At 39.0% G+C, this 19,491-nt stretch overlaps 1 protein-coding gene across 3 annotated transcripts in view; it reads left to right on the top strand.

Annotated features, from left to right (window-relative positions):
- The window catches only part of brd4 (bromodomain containing 4), a 35,846-nt gene that overhangs the window by 6,962 nt on the left and 9,393 nt on the right, over positions 1-19,491 (top strand). For 2 of the 3 annotated variants that reach the window (XM_006791294.3, XM_006791293.3), the window contains exons 1-2: positions 5,961-6,620; positions 18,625-19,006. In XM_006791294.3, coding sequence (XP_006791357.2) covers positions 6,523-6,620; positions 18,625-19,006 — 480 coding nt within the window. In that variant the 5' untranslated portion in view covers positions 5,961-6,522. Of the gene's footprint in view, positions 1-5,960; positions 6,621-18,624; positions 19,007-19,491 lie in introns of those variants that run through there. The other variant, XM_006791295.3, reaches the window with a different exon arrangement.

The following is a 19,491-nucleotide window of genomic DNA, read 5'->3' as shown; positions in this document are numbered from 1 at the left end:
GAGTTTTTATCACACAGCGTGCTGCGGGGAAAAACCTGTTCTAACGTTTGAGTCTAAGGTGTATTTTTTAGCACCTGACAGCTCTTTTTTGCTTCTCATCCGTAAATACTCTGCATACTCTTTCACGTGGTTCAGTTTATTTTGAAAAGTCTCAACAGGATCTTGAGCTTTATTGTGAAAGGTTTATGTGGAAAATACATAAGCGGACTCGCAATGGTTTTACTGTCGTTGATGCTAACGACAACGCATAAAAACAGGCGCTTGCCCGTCCCTAGTGTGGTTATATTAAATATAAGAGAAAGAGAGAACTTTAAGAAATTAATAGAGCCACTGCAGTGACCATCAAAACGATGAAAAAAATGTTGCCGTAAACTGTTTATTTTGCGACACCGCGAAACAAACGATAGCGTAAAATGAAACGATAAATGTTTTTAATATCGTCATCCAATATATATTGTTATATCGAACAGCCCTAGTGCATCTCATGTCAATAGTCTTCGCAATATTCTAAATAATATGCAAGCATATATAGTACAGTTAAATGTATATACTATGCCAGAAATATTGTTGTAGCTAGACTTTGGTCTAGCCATTTTGGTATAAAATGCAACGTTTTACTACAGATGAAATATTTGTTAGATTAATTAACTCCCAATTAATTGTTACTACCAGGTACCCATTTCACTATCTTTTTAAGTTTTTTGTTCTTGAAATTGTAATTAATTTCACCCCCCTCCACACATACACATAACTCAAATTGCCTGTTCCATGTGTTCTTATTTTGCACCCTATAGATTTTGGCTACTCCAATACACTGATGATTAATGGAAGCACTCTCAGACGTTCATGCAGAATCTATGTGTGCTACAACCTCTTCTTCTGACCCAGCCCCCCAGTCTAAATGCAATTCTTTTGCATCCCCCTTCTCTCTGCTATCATCCCCCTCCCTCCCTTCCTTCTTTGCTGTGACTGAATATGATCTCCCCCACCCTTCCAATGTCATAGCCGTTGGTTTGGCCTTCTCTGTATTTGGTGTAGATTGGAGCTTTGTCACTCTAGCAGCTGCTGTATTGTAACTGGGAATGGTGCATATGGCACATGGACTGGGAAGTGAGTCTGTGAGAACAGCATCATTGTTTGGCTGTTGCACAAAAGTGATGCTGCTTGTTTTATATAGCAAAAGTAAACATTGTGCATTGCACTCACAAGTCACTTGACAAGTATACTTTGCACAGTGGGCTCTTGTTTTCATGTTTTGACATCTGACCGTTTTTAAAGTGCCTACCTTTTCATGAACATGATATTTTAAGAGAGATGTCAACTTGCTTAAAATTATATAATATATTGTATTATATTATGTATTGGTACAAAATTATATAATGTGGTGGTATATGGTGAATTGGAGACTGAAATTCTAGGATGCCTTTTTTTAATGCTTTAAGGAAAAACAGAAAGCCATGAAATCTTGAGAATGTGTTCTCAATGCATTCCATGCATGTGAAGAGTTGCTTCCCAGCACGTTTTAAAGTTTGCCACCTGCTCCAGGTTCTTGGAGCGGCCTCCAGCTCTCAGAAACAGAAGAATTGTAGTCACCAGCTGTAGTTCTGTAGTGGATGGTAGAGTCAGAGTTTGTCTGACTGCTTGAAGAGAGACTTAAGAAAGCTGATGGACAATTGATTGACAGCTACCACAGCAGCAAATTGACAAGCCTGAACACTAAAACCAGCAAACTGCCCAGCATATCACTTTGCTTAAGTGATATGCTGGGAAGCAGGACTTTAGCTTAACTTTGTTATATACTTTGTGTATAACACTGGTGTTACAGAGGTTACTAGTTTTGCCAGTTCCATGTAGCACAGACAAAAGTTGCAGCACAAAAATGAAATGTCTGTTAGAATCTCTAAAAACCAAAAACAGTGCAGTTCATTACTTAAACACACTGACAAATGACAGTAATGCATACAATGAACACACAATAACAAAAATATTTTCAGACAAACATTTTTATTTGTTAGTGAAAATGCAAACAGAATAACTTGTATTCGTGTGTATGTGTAATACATAGGTGTGTGTTGAGAAGTTTGTGTCATACTGCATGTATGTATATGTATGTTTTAGAGAGATGTATGTGTCTGTATACAACACATCCATAATTATGTGTGTCTGTATGTGTGTGTGGAAAGTAACACCACCAGCACATCTGCTGCCCACTGCTTTAATCGAGGCTTCCATGTCCTCTCAGAAGGGGACAACCTTTGTTTCTGCTGTTTGGCCTGGATTCTTCAAATGGGCAGCCTTCCCTGTTGATTCTGATCACATCTTCTGTAGTAGACACATGAAGGCTGCTGTGAGTGGTGTTCTTCATATGTTTTTGTGCAGAAAATCTTCACTCACACTGAGCAAAGGAGATTGGCAGTACAAGCAGTATTTCAACCAATTGTGGGATGTTCTGAAATATAAGGAGGCAATTATTTTTACATAGCATAGACATGGCTTTGTAAATATTGAAGAATGTCAAATTCTGTCCACACACCTCAAACTCCCAACAGTATGGCTCTTTGGTGAGGGTTGCCTACCACAGCCTTAGTTAGGACTTGTCCTTAAAGGTGGTCCTGACGAGCATTTTCAGCAGCTGCCATTCTCGAAGGACCCGCTCTAGCTGATATCCACCACTTTGTTAATAGAGTAACAGAAGGAAAAAAGGAAGGAAGAAAGTTCTGGCCACTACGGTCTTTAGTGAGTGGGCGATAGTGCCAGCACGCTCTGGTTGTTGTTTAAAGATGATTGCATCCCTGGGTGTTTGTTAACATTATCTCTTTTAAATATCTTGTTTCCCCCGACATAAGAATTGCTTGATTTGCCCTTTTTCGCTGCTTCTGAGCAGTATTAACGAAATACGTCTTTTATCCCGATGGCTTGTTTTCTTCCGTTCTCATTTAAGTGTTTAAAATATCACTCCATTTTTTTCAGTATGAAAGTACTTCTTCCAAATTCCATTAGATTCTCTGAGCCATTTGCACATACGTCTACCAGTGGACTGGCAGCAAACACAAAGGAACTGTGGGAATTGTTGTGGAATTTAAGGGTAATTATGATAACAATTTGTTATCACAACAGACTACAACTACTCTGCGGCATTACAGCATGCCATTGCTTAAAAAAAAAAGCAAAGCTGTGACACGAGTGCTATGTATGCAAAATAGCTCTGGGAAGTCAACTTTTTGCACTGCTTTTTCAAACTCACTATTGTACACTCACTGTTACACTGATAGGTGATCCCATGATCACACAGTGTAACAGACATTGGATACCTAACATTGTTTGCTACACCAGTCTGTTAAGGTCACACAACACTGTCAATTAGACATAGACCACATAACGCCAGTCCTCCTAACAGCTGAAATCAGACATACCCAGGTCACTGATTTAAGAGTGCCACAGTATGTTTGCAATATTAGTCACACTTGCATCCGTGACAGCCATTGTCAATATGAACTAGTGAAATTTAACTGTTGTCACTAATATCAAATATCAATAGTGTGAATATGCATTTGCTTCAGCAATACTGAAAGAGTTGTTTACAGCACCTAGTCCAGTTTTAGAAAACTAGGGTTCTCTTCTTGATTGTGAATTATAAAAATGTGTAGATGAGCATATAATCTTAGTGCAAATTAAAAACAAAATTAGTGTGATAAAGTGTCATTGTGTTAGACACACATTTTTGCTGTGTGATGCATGCGTTACTAAGCTGAACAGTTCATGCACGTACACAATAATTGTGTCCGCTTATCTTTTAATAGAACTGTATGCGTTCAGGCTTGTGAAATGATATTAGGTCAGATCAGTTAGGAAGATTTACAGCTTCTAATGGAAAGTGACTAGAACACAGATTCAGACACTAAGCTGATACTTTAAGATGCCATTAGATTAATTAGAAAAAAAAGTGCATGTCTAGGGTTTTAACCTCTTAAATGCTCAAGCGTTCACTTTACAGAGGATACTTCTTGCCGCATTAACTAAAGGTCTTATAATATCCTGTATCCTATTCTTACCTCAGAGAGATTTACCTAAGCTTTCTTTTCTCTTTTCTCCACAACATTCTTTGTTCTTTTCTTGTTTGGTCAGCATTAACACCTCAGCACTGTATATTTTGCAAATCAAGCAGCTTATTTCAATATAGGTTACATCTGTGATTCAAACTTATTTTGAGACAGTTGCCCTAAAATGCATCTTTGGGAATGTTACTTTACCTTAGACAGGTAACAGTAATGATACTAAGGATCCCAAGGATAGATGTTGTTAGCATTACACTTCATTTGTGGTTACCTTAGCAAGGTCAGTTGTAAATCCACATGTTCAACTGTACATCTTTAAAACCTGGCAGTGATGTCACTCTCAGGTTACACACGTTCTAGTAGTAAAGTCAGAAGAGAAGGAAAAAACCCTTATTTTAGTCCTTAGCAAGGTAGAGCTATTCGCTCTCACGCATCACTTGCAGCATAGCATAGCGCTTGTTTTCTTGTATTTATTTATTTTTTTGTGCTTAAAAACACCATTACAGCATGTTCATAGATAGGGCTGTGTTTAGGGCTCAAATGATTCATCGAGTAATTTTGATAATTTGATTATTAAAAAATTCTTGACACAAATTCTTTGCTTTGCTGCTTCATTTAACACACGGCTCTATACTGCACCAGAGTTGGAAATGCGATCCACGTTGGTGACTAAAAACAGACTGCAATAGAAGCGTATTTAGGAGCAGCGTATGAGTAAAACATTTGATAACATTAAGCTCACTGACACTGATAACCCAACAGCAGGAGACACGATGACGGTGCCGTAGTTTAACATGGAGTTGGAGTCTGTTTACACACCGTGAAGAGCAAAGAGGTGGAAACTTTAGTGAGATGGTGAGCTCAGGTTGAGTAAAAGAAAATGTGTTTCTAGTGTCTAAAACAACAGCGCTGTTCCTGTAATCACCATTTAAACCTTTACTGGGAAAAAGCTAGCTGCCCTTAATCCATCAACGTATAAATCCTGCTGCCTACAATCCATAAAACATAGCTTAATTTTTTTTCTACGTTATTATTTCCAATTTTCTTTAAATATTGTGATAGAATTTTGAGGCTGCATGCCCATCCCATTCAGAGCCTGGGCAGTGTCCTGCATATGGTTCATTTAATGAGTCACAATTGCACAGCCGCACAGTTGAAATGTTTCACTGTTTTACAGATGTTTTGTGCACTGCTGCCATATTGGATTGTAAAGTTGGGGCTGTGACTTAACAATCACCACTCTAAATCTCCCAGTTAGAAGTCTGAGGTGTTCCGGTTGAAATTTTTGAGTGGGGTGCCAGAAATCCGAGCCAGCCCACTTTTTGCAATGATGCAATGTTTGAATGCTAAACATTATTATGTAATACTCTCAATATTTGCAGTTTAAGTTTTCCACAACAATATAGATTATGGGCGATGATTGCAATACTGCACTTAAGTTCAAGCCTTGACTTAGTCATGAGTTGATCTCCTGTTTTAAGCAGTCAGTTGGAACTTGAATCTGCCTCATAGATCTGGCCCAATATAGTTATTTTTCCTCAAAAAAAAGTCCCATCATGATATCAGTCTGTGTGCTAGACGAGGAGATGATTGACTACAGATAAGTGAGCCCTTAGATTGGTGGGGGAAGGCATATACAAGATTACTCTAAGGAGAATGATTGTATGGGGGTGGAGCGTGATGAAATGGACTGAGAAAAAGACAGGAAGGGGGTGGGGTCTTAAAGGTGTAATGGAAGGGGGCAGAGAGAGAGAGCATGGACCTCAAGCCATTGATGGAGAAGTGGGGAGGGGTGAAAAGAAAAAAACACGTAGGAGTAAGAGAGAGAGGGAGGGGGGAGAGAGAGGGAGGGAGGAGTGTGTGGGCTGAGGCTTGCTGAATGAGGAAGCAGTTGAGCCATTTTTTTTTTACTGTTGAGTAACTGCATGCTGGTCTGCCTGTGTTAGAGAGGGTGAGAGCGGGACCTGAACGAAAAAAGTGTTTCTTCTGGATCTTATCAGAGCTCAGTCCTCTCTTTCACCTTCCCCTCTCAGTTTTGTATACATCTTGATTGCTGTTTGTGACTATTTAAGTTGGGGAGGCCCTGGAGAGGACACACAATGGAGCGAAGAGCCTCTGGCAACTGGGCTGTTGTACTGTTGAGAGGGGGATGGTGTAGAGAGAGGACCGGTTCACACAGCTAACACAGCCTGCCGGCTGTAGGTTTCCAGCAGCCTGTCCTCCCGCCTGGACCTACTCTTTCCCGGCTGGGGCCTCTTTTTCCTGGAACAGCCACCCTCAAACTACACTTGGACTACACTACGGATTACTCACCGTGTTCTGTGGGATTTTATAATACATACTGGAGCCTGAAGAATAAATCTATTATGTTTTTTGGATTGAACAAAGGGAAAAACTAACTTCTCTGTAATTCTTCCGTGCCCTGTTTTGGTTTTTGCTTTCTCTTTCTGTTTAGAGGAGTTCGTAAATGGATTACAAGATGCATGCCAAATCAAACGATTTACTGGATTTCCAAATACTGGATACACTTCTGGAAAAAATTGCGCATTCAGTCTCTGTTAAAAGGTAATGTTATCTGGTTACTTAGAGTATGTTACATTTTTCTTCAGAAACTCAGTTGAGTCACTGAAGGTCTTTATAGTCTTATATTTACAAAATGTTATAAATTTGTGTACATGGTTAAAAAGTATAATAGAAAACACTAAGGACAGCCTGGAGTCATGGTTCTTGGGACTATCATGTGGTTAGAAAGACTTGAGTTTTATGGGACCCAGCAATTCAATCCTGTTTTAGAAATATGTCTTCAGTTTTATTCTGAATTGTATTTGGTATCTAGATTTCAGCCAGAAGCCTACCTCCTGGCGTGAGAGAGAGAGAGGAAGGGGGAGTACAGAGGAAGAGTGTAGGGTTTTGTGTGTGTGTGTGCGCGTGTGTGTCTCCTGATTCCTGGCAGGGTTTGGCTTGCTTATCCTAACCAGCTGGAAGTTTAACTTAAAAGACACTACATGATTCTTGCCTTTTCCTGTTATGTGTCTGACTCATGGTTAGTCTATTCGAGTCAGTCTGTATGACTCATGTAGTAAGCGGTTGTAATCAGCACAGGGGGAATTTTTTTATATATGTGTGACCTTTCAGTGAATTATTGAAAAGTCATTACTTGTGTTTCAAATTTCCATAGAACAAATGTAAACAAAGACAAATTTTGTTTGTCTTTCATATGTGATGAAACTGAAGTAGCACAGGTTATGGGTGGTTACTGATAAATTGATAGTCATCAAAAACCAGGATTTGGATGTATCAAGAGTAAAAATACAGTGCATTGGCCAAGAAGTCTTGAATTGTTACCATAGAAACATTGGCAAAATTTGTTTGTTCTTTGCTTCAACAACTTGCAATTGAAATTACTGTCATATGCTGTAGCGTTTCAAGTTTATTTTGGTATGTTTCATGTCCCACTGGTGTACCATGAGGATTAATACAAACATTTTTATAATCAATCTTATTCTTATCTATTATTACTGAAGCATAAGTTCTTCTAGTGCTTTTCTTCATAGTTGGCTTTTTGTTGCTCACTATGAGGCTGCTGTACACAGCCTGATGCGTGCATGTCTGGTGCCATCTGAGCCCTGTTTGCACCTGTAAATTTCACGTGGTGATCGCACGCCCACTGGGACAAGTATTTGCCCTTGCAAGACGGGATTTACAATCAGAAACACCCTTAATTTATGGATGACCAGTTACCTTATAAAAGTTTTTCACATCAGTGCTTTCAAAATAATAACAACTATATTTGTGCCTCTTTTCCACTTGGTTTTGGTTGTTTTACATTACAGTCGAGTACTAGCTTTTTATGCTTGGTGTCCTTATAGCAACACAGCCAGTGGACCAGTATGTTGGTTTGTGTAGACCCATTTCTGTCATTGCCAGGTTTAAAAACTATCAGTTTTGATTTTTGTGAAGGGGTCGCTCTAATGACTCATCAGTGACGCCACTAACTGGCCAGTTAGTGGCATTCAGTCTGATGTCACATTTTGACTCAGAGCGCTTGGAACCCCGGCCAAGTATCAAGTACTATTACCCTGAAAAACCCTAAAAACGGAGTCATCTCAAGGCAAGCCAAGCAGGCACTAGTGGAAAGGGCTAAAATTGAAACTGACTAAACCCATGTTGAGTTTCGAAAACAAAAGTACACTTACATTTCTTGTCTTACCGGTCGAAAGGAGAGGGGGAATAAAAGGACGTATGCAACAAGAGTGTTAACGACCCGAGAAATAAAAACATAGGTGGAATCAGTACAAACTTGAAAATCGACTGTCAAGACAGTAGCATTAGGGTGGAGCTCCTCCCTGAAGAGGAGCTGAAAAGGCTGGTGTGTAAGCAGGAAATTGTGCTGTTGGCTTTGTCAGTGTGGTTCAATTAATTATTTATTTTCATGCTTTCAGACAACATAAGCCATCATTCTAACTCTTGGGGCAGCCCCCCCCCCCCCCCCCCCCCCCTTCCTTAACCTTATACATGAATGATTAATAGCTTACTTTTACAGGGAGCACTGATGTCTTGCTATATTGTGTTTTGCTTCTATGTAGGACAGTCGGTGATGCTATATGTAGGACTAGATATCCTCACTTGAGATTTGTAACCCCCACCCCAGTAACCAGAACCACTTCCTCTCAAGAAAAAAAAATTCCACAGCAGTCTGTGGTCCAGGTCAAAAGTCAACTATTATTCCAGGCCTAAACCATGCAGCAACAGGAAGCAAGCCTCTTGACCTGTGTTGGGGACTTTTGGAACCTTGATCTTACATGCAAATATTACTGTTAAATTATCACAGCAGGTGATTCAAACTTGTTTTATAAGTTTCTCTTAGAGACAAACTGAATGTGAATTGGTGCTTGCTAATATTTGTGCAGTTTAATATTAATAAAATCTGAGCAAGGGTTCCCCCCCCCCTTTTTTTTTTTAAATCTTGCAACTTTGTCTTGCATGTAATTTATTTGAAGTGTGTAGCATCCAAATTAAAACATGTGAGGGCAAAAAAAATTGCTGGAAAAGGCACTCACAAAAACAAGGCATATGTACACCTGCGCACAATAGCCCCTTTTCCATTTACCTACTTGGATCGACTGGTTTTCCATCCCAATTGAATACCACCTAATGTGTATAGTCGTCAATCATATAAATGCTGCTGATCAACTTGTGACTTTCTAATATGTGATACGAATGCTACAAAAAAGGTGGATGTCGAGGCAACTGTATACCTACCGCTTAGTCTGTGGCTTTTCGTCAGTCTCTGGGACCATGGCGCTGTTTTTTGGAGCCATTTCCTTTGTTGCCAGGTTTCAAAAATGGCGGTTTTGATTTTTGTGAACGAGACACTCTCATGACTCATGGAGTGACACCACTGACCAGCCAATCGGTGGCATGTGACATCTTCAGTCACTTCATTTTGGATCGCTTGGAACCCCGGCTAACCAGGTTCCATGACCTCATGGAAAACCCTGAAACCTTGAGAAGACTAATGGAGAATTGGCTAATGTTCCCTTTAAGCCGCAGTCAGTCTAAAAATTTGTGAATCAGCCTTAAATGCTGCACTCTAGTCACCCACTTTCAAGCTAGAATGTTTATGCATACAAATGAGAGTACTGATCGGAGGGTTCCTCAAGTCATGGTGTCCTCTGGCCAGTCTACAGCGTAACACAAGAGTGTCACCACAGCATGTGAAAAGCATGACTGACTGATCCACAAGTTTCGCAAATAATTGTGAGAAATAGTGGAATCCCTCTGCACAGAGATATCAATAAAAAATAGTCACTGATGAAAGTGATGTATTTATTTACATTTTTATATGATAAACTTGGCACTCATCATGAAGATATTGTGCGAGTGCTGTCATTGGCTTTATATACAGTAAGGAGGGGGGGAAATTGATGTAGCATGTTTTTAAATAAATATTTACTCTGCAAATACATTGAACAGGCACTCGACTCATCAGTTTACTAGTAGAGAATCTCCTTTGCTCATATTTTAAATGTTAAGTTGCTGATAACCAGCTACTCTCAGCCCTTTCCTCTTATCCTAGTGGCAGGTTTGCTTGACACTGTTGTGGCAATCTCATCCCACAGTTAGACTGATTCCAACTCAATTGTCATGGACTACAGTTCATGTTCAGCTCTTGAGATCTGTTATGAGCTAGACCCCAGTCTAACAAGGACCTGTAACAGGTAGAAAACTGATTCAAGTGCTGCAACAGCAAACTCACGGAGGCTGCAGAGCAGAATGACCACTACTACAATCCAAGACTGTGGAGCTGGAGTTCACCTACAGGATGGGGCTCACTGAATATATAGCCTGTAATGTTGTTCAGTTACATAGTTTTCACCAATAACTTTACACCTACTTTTGGCGTAGAAACTTGTAAACGGAAGTGATAATTCACTTAAGAGAGCGACTGCACCTCCGTTTGCACTGGTCACATATGCAAATACTCGCCTCCATAAATTGAATATAAATCTATGGGAAACACTGTTTAACTGTTTAATGTTGTTTATGTTTTAAAGACGGTTATGTAGTTGGAAAAGTTTTTTTTACATGTATTAAACCAAAGTTTCGTTTTACTCGGTTCACTTTTACTGGTTACTTCCTAAAACATGAAGGGAACCAGACAGAACAGGTTTAACAGGTTTCCTTCCTAAGTATTTTGTCAACAGCATTTATGGTGTTTTAAATTGCAAAGACCGCAAACCTTGTCCATGTTGTGTTTCTGTTAGTGCAAATGATCAGCAGGCCAAAAACCAAATCACTGCACGGTTATTAAATAACAAAATGCTCAATATTAGGTAAATTGAGCAATATAGGTGAATTGGAGATGCCAAGAAAGGTGAAATGAAGGAGCTTTTAAAAACACTAGAGATGAGGCTTGTTGCTCTCTGCCACATTTTTGAGTGAAGAGATCTACATGACATTTATGCTTTCAGAACATCTCCTAGAAACATTGTATTATAATGCGCTTGTAGTAATAAGTAAGGATGTAGACAAAAACCTCAGGCCTGGAAAAAATGCAATAACTAGATAGGTCTGAAAGAAATCTACATACTTACCTGTTTGACATAAACATGAATGATATTGTTCTCAATAGACACATTTGTACTGATTGTTCTTGACATTATCCAAAAAAGGTCATGCTGAGTGTGAACTACACGAGACAATATGAGACTAATGTTCATTTATTAGCATGTAGAGGAGAAGATATTTTGGCAAATTGTCAAATACATAACACCCAACTGTTTACAGTAGTGATTGTAAATGTGTCATGATGACAGTCAGAACAGGATATCTAAGATGATCTTTCTGATGTCCAGATAACTTACCCACATGTTGTTATTCTGGTTTTACTAAGCTAATTGTTTTCCTGTGGCATTAAGTCTGCCGGACATCTTCAGTCTTCGGATTTAAATATTTCTTTTAATGTTTGCGATTTTTTACACATCTAGTGATACTGTTGTTTTTTTTTAAAGCCAGACAGGGAAAGAAAAAATAGTCGTTTATGTTGTCATTTATGTTGTTGAGCTAGATGGTTCTGCAAATGAAGATGGCAAAACATTTCAGCCAATTTCACTGCAGCCTTTAGGTTTCAAAGACACTATTTTACAGGAATGCATGCAAATGCTGGATGCAGTCAAATCGGGCATTAAACTTTGCTGACCTGCTTACTGTCTTCTGACCTGTGTGATGTCAGATTGTTCTGATTTAACGTGACAACAGAACAAGTGATCATCTAGCAAATTCAGATTGAGTGGAGTTCATGTGATCATAGCTTATGTTCAGTCCTGATAGGGAGGTCAGTTAGACATATACAGTCAAAAGTTTAAGTCCACTTGAAAAATGGCAAACAGTCATATTTTGCTTGATTGGATCTTAACAAGGTTCCAAGCAGAGTTTCAACATGCAATTAAGAAATGGGAGTAAGACAAAATATTTTTCTGAGCATGCAATTTATTAAAAACAACATTGAGAGAGGCTGTTTCACAGCTGATCAAAGGTTTAAGATCACATGCCTTTAAAAGGCCAAATCTGTGCAAAAATTAGGCTTCATTGTCATTTTGTGTCATGTAGTCACACTGTCATGACGTTCTGATGGCAAAAGCAAAAAAATGTTCCCTTTTCAAACGTGGTCGGGTTTTTGAGCTACATAAACCAGGTCTCCCGCAATGTGCCATCACTGCTGAGCTGGGATGCAGTAAGACAGTCTACTGGAATTTCTTAAATGATCCTAAGGGTTATGGAACAAAAACGTCAAGTAGAAGACCCCCCCCAAAATTTTGCCAGCACTGAGCCAGAGGATCTAATTGGCTGTCCGTCAAGACTGCAGCCCCATAACCGTCAGACGGCACCTGAAACTGAAGGGCTTCAAAAACAAAAAATATCTTCAAAGGCCGTGTCTTTTTGAACGCCACAGAACTGACCGTTTGAATGGTCCTGAGGATTTCTAACATTACTGGCATGAAAAGCAGATTCCACCTGAGATGTTTTCTACGCCCTACATTTCAGGGGGCGCCATGGTCTGGGGTGCTTTTTCCTTCAGTGGAACAACGGCACTTCAGGGGGTGCAGGGGCGTCAAACAGCTGCTGGTTATTTCTAAATGTTGTAGAGAGCATCTCTCATGTCTGAGGGCCCTCGTCTGTACGATAACACCTGGGGTTTTTTTAACAGGACAATGCTACAGTACACAGTGCCTGCAGGACAAGGGACTTTTTCAAGGAGAATAAAATCAGTCTTTTGGACCATTCTGCATGTTCCCCTGATAGAATAGAAGAAGAATAGAATAATCCTTTAATTGTCCCACAAGGGGAAATTTGGTTGTAACAGCAGCCAGAAAGACACATATACAAACAAACAGTACACAGGACAGAAACATACACAATTTTTCTTACATATTTACATATGGACAATGGTTACTATAAACAGAGTACTGTGCAGTTATTAAATCTAATTGAGAACTTTCGGGGATGGATGACAGGGGAAGTTTACAAAAATGAACAACAGTTCCAGACAGTAGATGCCTTTTGGGCGGCCATCTTCACCACTTAGAGAAATATTCCCACTCATCTCATGGAAACTCTTGCATCAAGCGTTTCCATGGGGGGGAAATCAGCTGTAAAACAGCCTGTTTCAGTGTAAGCGCTGTTTTCAATAAACTGCACAAATTGCTCAAAAAAACCTTTCGGTCCCACTCCCATTTCTTCTTGCTGCATGTTGAAGCTCTACTTGGAACCTTGTTAAGATCCAACCATGCAAAGTATGATATTTTTTTTTTTTTTTTTGCAATTTTTCAAGTGGTCTTAAACTTTTGATTGAGATTGTATGAAGGCTGATGCAAACATAAAAGTGTACTGTAGCTGAAGATAATACTGATTCTGAAAAAAGCAACATAATAGTCCTTCCAACTATGCTAGTATTTATAATGCTGTAATAACTGCAAACTTTTACATGTAATTTTCTTGGAGGAAGAGAGAGGTCTCCAAAGGTTTTCAGCATCATTGCAACATTGTTTTCTCTGAGCACAGTGTAGAAAGTGCAGAAAAAAAGCTTGCATGTGCTTTTGGTGTACAAAATATCCATGACAATACGTTTGATTTTCGTTCTGGTTTCCATCATTAGTCAGGAATGGCATCTGATAGTCAATAGACTGAACTCATGCACAAAAGAATGATTTGTCCAACAATCACTAAAGCAGAACACAAAAATGTGTTCTACAAGTTGTATCTGCATCATCACAGGTGTCATTTTTGGAGATGACCTTGAATATTGTGATATAATTTTTATCGTGTATTGTCTACCACAACCTTTCATGTTATTTTTGATCATTTGACAAACAAATTGTATTTTAGTGTTTAGTAAATTAATCCCTGCTTGGCTTGATTTGCACATCGGTGTGCTGGGTCTAGACAAGTTCTGTGGCTTTGTTTATTTTAAATTTGTTTTTATTTGGTCTTATTCACAGGGTATGGTACTTTTGCCTCCAGCTACAAATGTACCATATCACCTGGGCCAGTGCTGCTTCTTTTTTATGTGTTATTGGTTGTGGTCATTCAACATATTGGCAGTTATTCAGATTCTCCACTGTGCTTTAGTGCTTCGGGGGGGCAACACAGTGATCATGTGCAAACTGCTTCCTCCTTCTCAGAAAGTGACTCACCAAGAATGAGATTAGTCACAGATCCATATAGTTGTATGTGTGCATGTGTTTATCTTTGAAGGCGGATATCAGAGTATCAGACTGGAAAGCTTGAATACACAATCTGATGATCAGTATTTTTCCCCCAGAATACTGCTGCTGTTGTAATTTTACTCTGTTAGTCTAGATTGGTTTTTAGTTGGACTGTTGTCTTAACAGCCTTTGTGTGTAATTTGAATGTAATGTCCCTGACTGCCTGGGAGAGAGTACATTATGTAGGACTGAGCGTGCGGTGGAGCACACAGTCCCTCGGCTGCCAGATGACGCTAATTCTCCTCTACTCTTCACCCCTGCCCAGTCACATCCAAAAGCACTCCCAGGTCTTGAGACAGAGTGGGAACAAAAGATCTACTACAATAACAACAACACACACAAAAACAAAACTGAAACAGTTTATGATTATCAGTAGACTTCTTATTTTTTATAGTAAGCCATAATATACACTTTCTATGATCAATCATGAGTTAATGCATCTGATTGTGATATCTTTTTGGAAATAACATTTCTATTAGTGATGTGCGGATCGATTCTGAAATATCGATTCCTCCGATACCAATCATTTATGTTCTAGAATCGATTCTCACATTAAAATATCGATATTTTAGTAATTTAGGGTAAATTTGTAGTTAATCATTAACAGGAACACAGTGGAAAGAAACTATATCATTCAGATTGTCTACATTCAAAGGAACTACTTCCTCTTCCGCCTTTCATAGTCATTTGCGAAATTACGGCTGTATAAATGTCTCGCAGCCGCTGGCGTGCGCACTCACAACAATGGCTGAGCGTAATTGGAGTCATATGTGGACTTATTTTACCTCCACAAACAGCTGAGACGTGGTTTGCGATACATGTGGCAAAAAAGTGAGGTGTTGTGGACATACTAGGGAGACATTCAAAAAGGCTGTGGGGGGGGGGGGTTATTTATTGGATAAAATACATTAAATGTCACCGTTATTATTGGCCGGCCCGGAAACAGCGGGGGTTTCCAAATTCAGAGGCTGCTTCCACCTGATGACCCAGAAAGCCGGGTAGTACGTCACGAGCTCCCTCGGTGGAGTGAAACGCCGCCGTCTGTTCCTTGCTATCTAAAATATAACCTGGCGCTGGCGTGAACTCTCTACCATCTCACACTTCTGTTTAATCAGTTTTCTGTTTGACGTTTATTCAGCTGTGTGAAAACCCCAGAGGAACCCACCCAATGGATTAATAAAGTTAAATTTAATTTAATTTAATCTAATAACTTTAATCTCAGCCAAACCGATTTCCTCACAAACAAATAAAAAACTGGAAAAGCCAAACAACAACATTTTTAAGTTATCAAAGTGACTTATATATCATGTTTAACCCGAGTAACGAAAGACCGCGGGGGTTTGAAAACAATGTGTCGGTCGGCTCAGATATTTCAAGTTTACACAGCTACATTCTCACCTGAAAATATGTTAAAATTGGTTATGAAACTATATTAAAATTCGGGATTCTCCCGGAAAAATTGGGAGGGTTGGCATGTATGGTTGTGGCAACATCACTAACCTTATCAAACACCTCAGAGTAAATCATATCACAGAATATGACAAGCGTATATTGAGGCAAACTGAAGACGAGGAGAGGGACAGGTGGTCTCTCACAGAGTCCTTTAGTGCTGCAGGCAGGCAACGTGTTCAAATAGCGCATAACTTCAGTTTTTTTATTTCTATTTCTATATTTTCATTTCTATATGATTAACTCTGCATTATTAAGTGATGAGAACAAGTAATCTGATATTACGCTATAATTTGAGATACAATAAATAAAATACGTTTTTGTACAAAGTATCGGTATTGGATCAGTATCGTCGATACCACCCTGAATATTACTTGGTATCGGATCGGAAAGGAAATCAGTGGTATCGCACATCACTAATTTCTATTAACAGATAGATAAACTTATGGTAAAATTCAGGCAGTTCATTTTTGGTTTTCATTTGAGTTGTGTTTCTTCTTTGGTTGAGAGGAAAATTTGTGAGTTGGTGGAACTATGTCATAATACTCACTGAACTAACAGTTTGAAACCATAAAGGAAATTAAATCATGTGGTCAATTCTTATGCTGATAAAATCCCCAGTAGATTAGTCAATGATTTGCAGATCTAGGTGCATTTTACATTACGTCTGTTGCTGCCATGGTTACATATAGTCAGGGACAATTTACTTATCTACCTCAAAAATAGATACAAAGAAAAGTGAGAAAATAATAGAGCAAAAGAAAAGGCAAGAACTGTGCCAGGTTAAAAAGGTGCAATTTTGTGTGTCTGGGTAGTTCAGAGTAGGGCAGGGCAATATGGCCAAAAATATAAAAATAAAAATAATATAACTGACGATATAATTGACTCGAGACAAAATACTTTACAACTCCGCAACTTTATTAGTGCAAAAAACCCCATCAATGTATTTTCACTTAAACAAGCAGCTGTTTTTTATGTGCATTAAAGCTATATACAAATTTAACAGTGCAAATGCAAATTTCTTGCTGACAGTTTAACCAAAAGGCATTTCCAGTGGAAACTGGCCGACATATTATACATGGTTATGCTCAGGATATCCACAAAATTTAAAAAGAGGTTATCCACACACAATACGGTAATATTATGTTGAAGCACAGTACGTATCACTCCGCGAGGTTCCTGACTACGGTAGCCATAATGCTCCAACAATCCATCAAGCGGTGTGGGTTCGTAGCTTAGCAAAGTCGTACTAAAAAATGTTTTGACAGATTTTTGAGCAGCATGTACCACATAAAAACAGTTTGGTAATAAAGACAGCCCGCTTGCATGCTCTACCAAAAAATGTGCTTTGGTGTGTATCTGACGGACGAAAGCCAAACCAGTTCCACACCACTGAAGTTGCACCATTTTTGGTTCATCTGTTTTATTCAACGATCCGCTTTCGCCCTTCTCATTCTCCGTTGCCGCCATGCTTTTTCCGCCATGTGCGTATTAAAACAAAGGCACTGCACATGCGTGTTTACCCATATTCTATCGGGATATTTCATTTTCTTATCATTGCCTCACATTATTCTGGTATTACTGTGAACAGTACCCCTAGATCAGAGTATAATATCACAGTAACTCTCACATTGGACAAAACTCTAGTCACAACCCATCCCCTCACCATGTGTGGACGGTGGTACGGGATAAGGACGGGTGCAAATCCATATTAAACTGTATATGCATTTGTTACAATCATGTGGTGTAGCTTAATAAGATGATACCATTAAGTTAAAGGAAGGGTACTTCTATCATTTGTTTATTATTACTTTTTAACCACGTTAGTTCATATGAGATTTATATATCCTGACAACATCAGAAGATGGCTTAAGAATGTCTGCCATATTGGACACGATACAACCACTCTTTGCTAAGGAAAAACATGCATTCCCTGAATTGCTGGCAATGCTTCTTGGAGTTTTCTAATTGTTGCTGGGTTGCAAAGAATGCAAAGAAAACTGAATAATTGCTTTGGTAGCCAGAAGACTGCCACAGTTGGCTGTTGTTATTAATTTTTGTCTGTAAATACTTGCTAACTGCTTGCTGAGTGGTAGCACAACTTGTGAAAAATTGTGACAAGAACCAAAAATTAAAGTAAAAGTTAGACATTTTGAAACATTGTTGCAATACTTTGAAGGCAAACCTTCTGCATTTCAGGGTTGAACTGCGCGTTTCACAGTCAATTTAAATATGAGGATTGTGTAGTCTTACTTTGAAAGCTTTTATAATTCTGTAATCATTTGTACATTTAAACTAGCCAAAAATATCCATATAACAAACTGGAAGCCAGGGAGAGCTTCAGTTTAATGTACATCTGCAACACCAGTTACCAAGTCTGTCATAGCATTTATTTACAGTTAATACTCATTTTTTCCCTATTATACCAAAGTAGATAAAGTATTTAACATATTCAATTATGAAGGCTCTTTAAAAAATTCACCCCGCCAACAGTGTGTTCTGGTTCAAGGCCAGATTTTCTGAATGAAATCATCTCTGGGAACTTTGTCTTATTTTTAATATGACTGTGTAAACATTACAGTGCATGTTTCATCCTCTACTCACAATCAGAGCTGACAAAGTGGACATTTTTTCAACTGCTAGAAGAAACTAACTCATTGTGTTGTGATTAAATGACCGGTATACCACTAGCCTTGCAGCTATTTTATTTATTTGATTGTAAACATGGTATAAGGGGTCTAACTAAACTTTGCGTTGAAATGTAAAATGTTATTGGCTGTGTAACAAAAATCATTAGTTTAGCAAAGACCTTGTTTATAGTTTTGCTAATTACACTTCTTTTCTATTTTTAGAGAGTCCAGTGAGGAGTGCAATGGGATCAGCAGTGCTCTGTCAGTGGAGTCTGTGCCGGGGCCAAGATTAAACTGGTGTCCTGCCAACACCACTACCTCTACCCCTGCCCCTGCTTCAGCTCCAGGGCCCGAGCCCAGGTCCTGCCTTATCAGAATGGGTGACGGCCTGGACACAGCGCAGATGTCGGGCAGCAGCAGCAGCCAGGGGCAGGTTCAGCAACAGTGTAACCCCCCACCCCCAGAATACATCAATCCCAACAGGCCAAAGCGCCAGACCAATCAGCTACAGTACCTGCTGAAAGTGGTTGTGAAAACCCTGTGGAAGCACCAGTTTGCCTGGCCTTTTCATGCACCAGTGGATGCATTGAAACTCAACCTGCCTGTAAGCTTTGTTTTAACATAAAATGCTTGATTTCTCTAAGATTTCATGGACAGAGTAGATGTCTCATAGATCAGCCCAGCTTCTACACAATCTAATGTCCTGTATTTACTTATTTGTACTTTTTTATGATTTATAAATGCAGGCAAACTGACTAGAGCTCTTCTCTGCATGTATATGCAAGATTGAGAATAGCAGGGCTCTTTTTTTCTATATTTTATCATTTAGATTGTTGCATTTGTCATTGCACAGTATGAAGTCATATTAGACACACGCACATTATATCATCCTCAGCTGTTATAATCTGTAGTTAATGGAATTTAAATTTAATTTACAATTTTGGCTTCCACAAAACAATCAGAGCAAGATAACTGGGATTAAACAGTTACTGTGTTGTACGTTATTCTTTTGCTTTGCCTTTCAGCACACCACTCTCCTTTAGCACCTTTATAAAGATCTAAATTTAGTCCCCAGAAGACTGTGGCAGA

This window comes from Neolamprologus brichardi, chromosome 4 (genome assembly GCF_056152115.1).
Source record: "Neolamprologus brichardi isolate AB-2024 chromosome 4, ASM5615211v1, whole genome shotgun sequence".
In the NCBI taxonomy this organism is placed as follows: domain Eukaryota; kingdom Metazoa; phylum Chordata; class Actinopteri; order Cichliformes; family Cichlidae; genus Neolamprologus; species Neolamprologus brichardi.
This window is presented reverse-complemented; position numbering and strand designations above follow the sequence as displayed.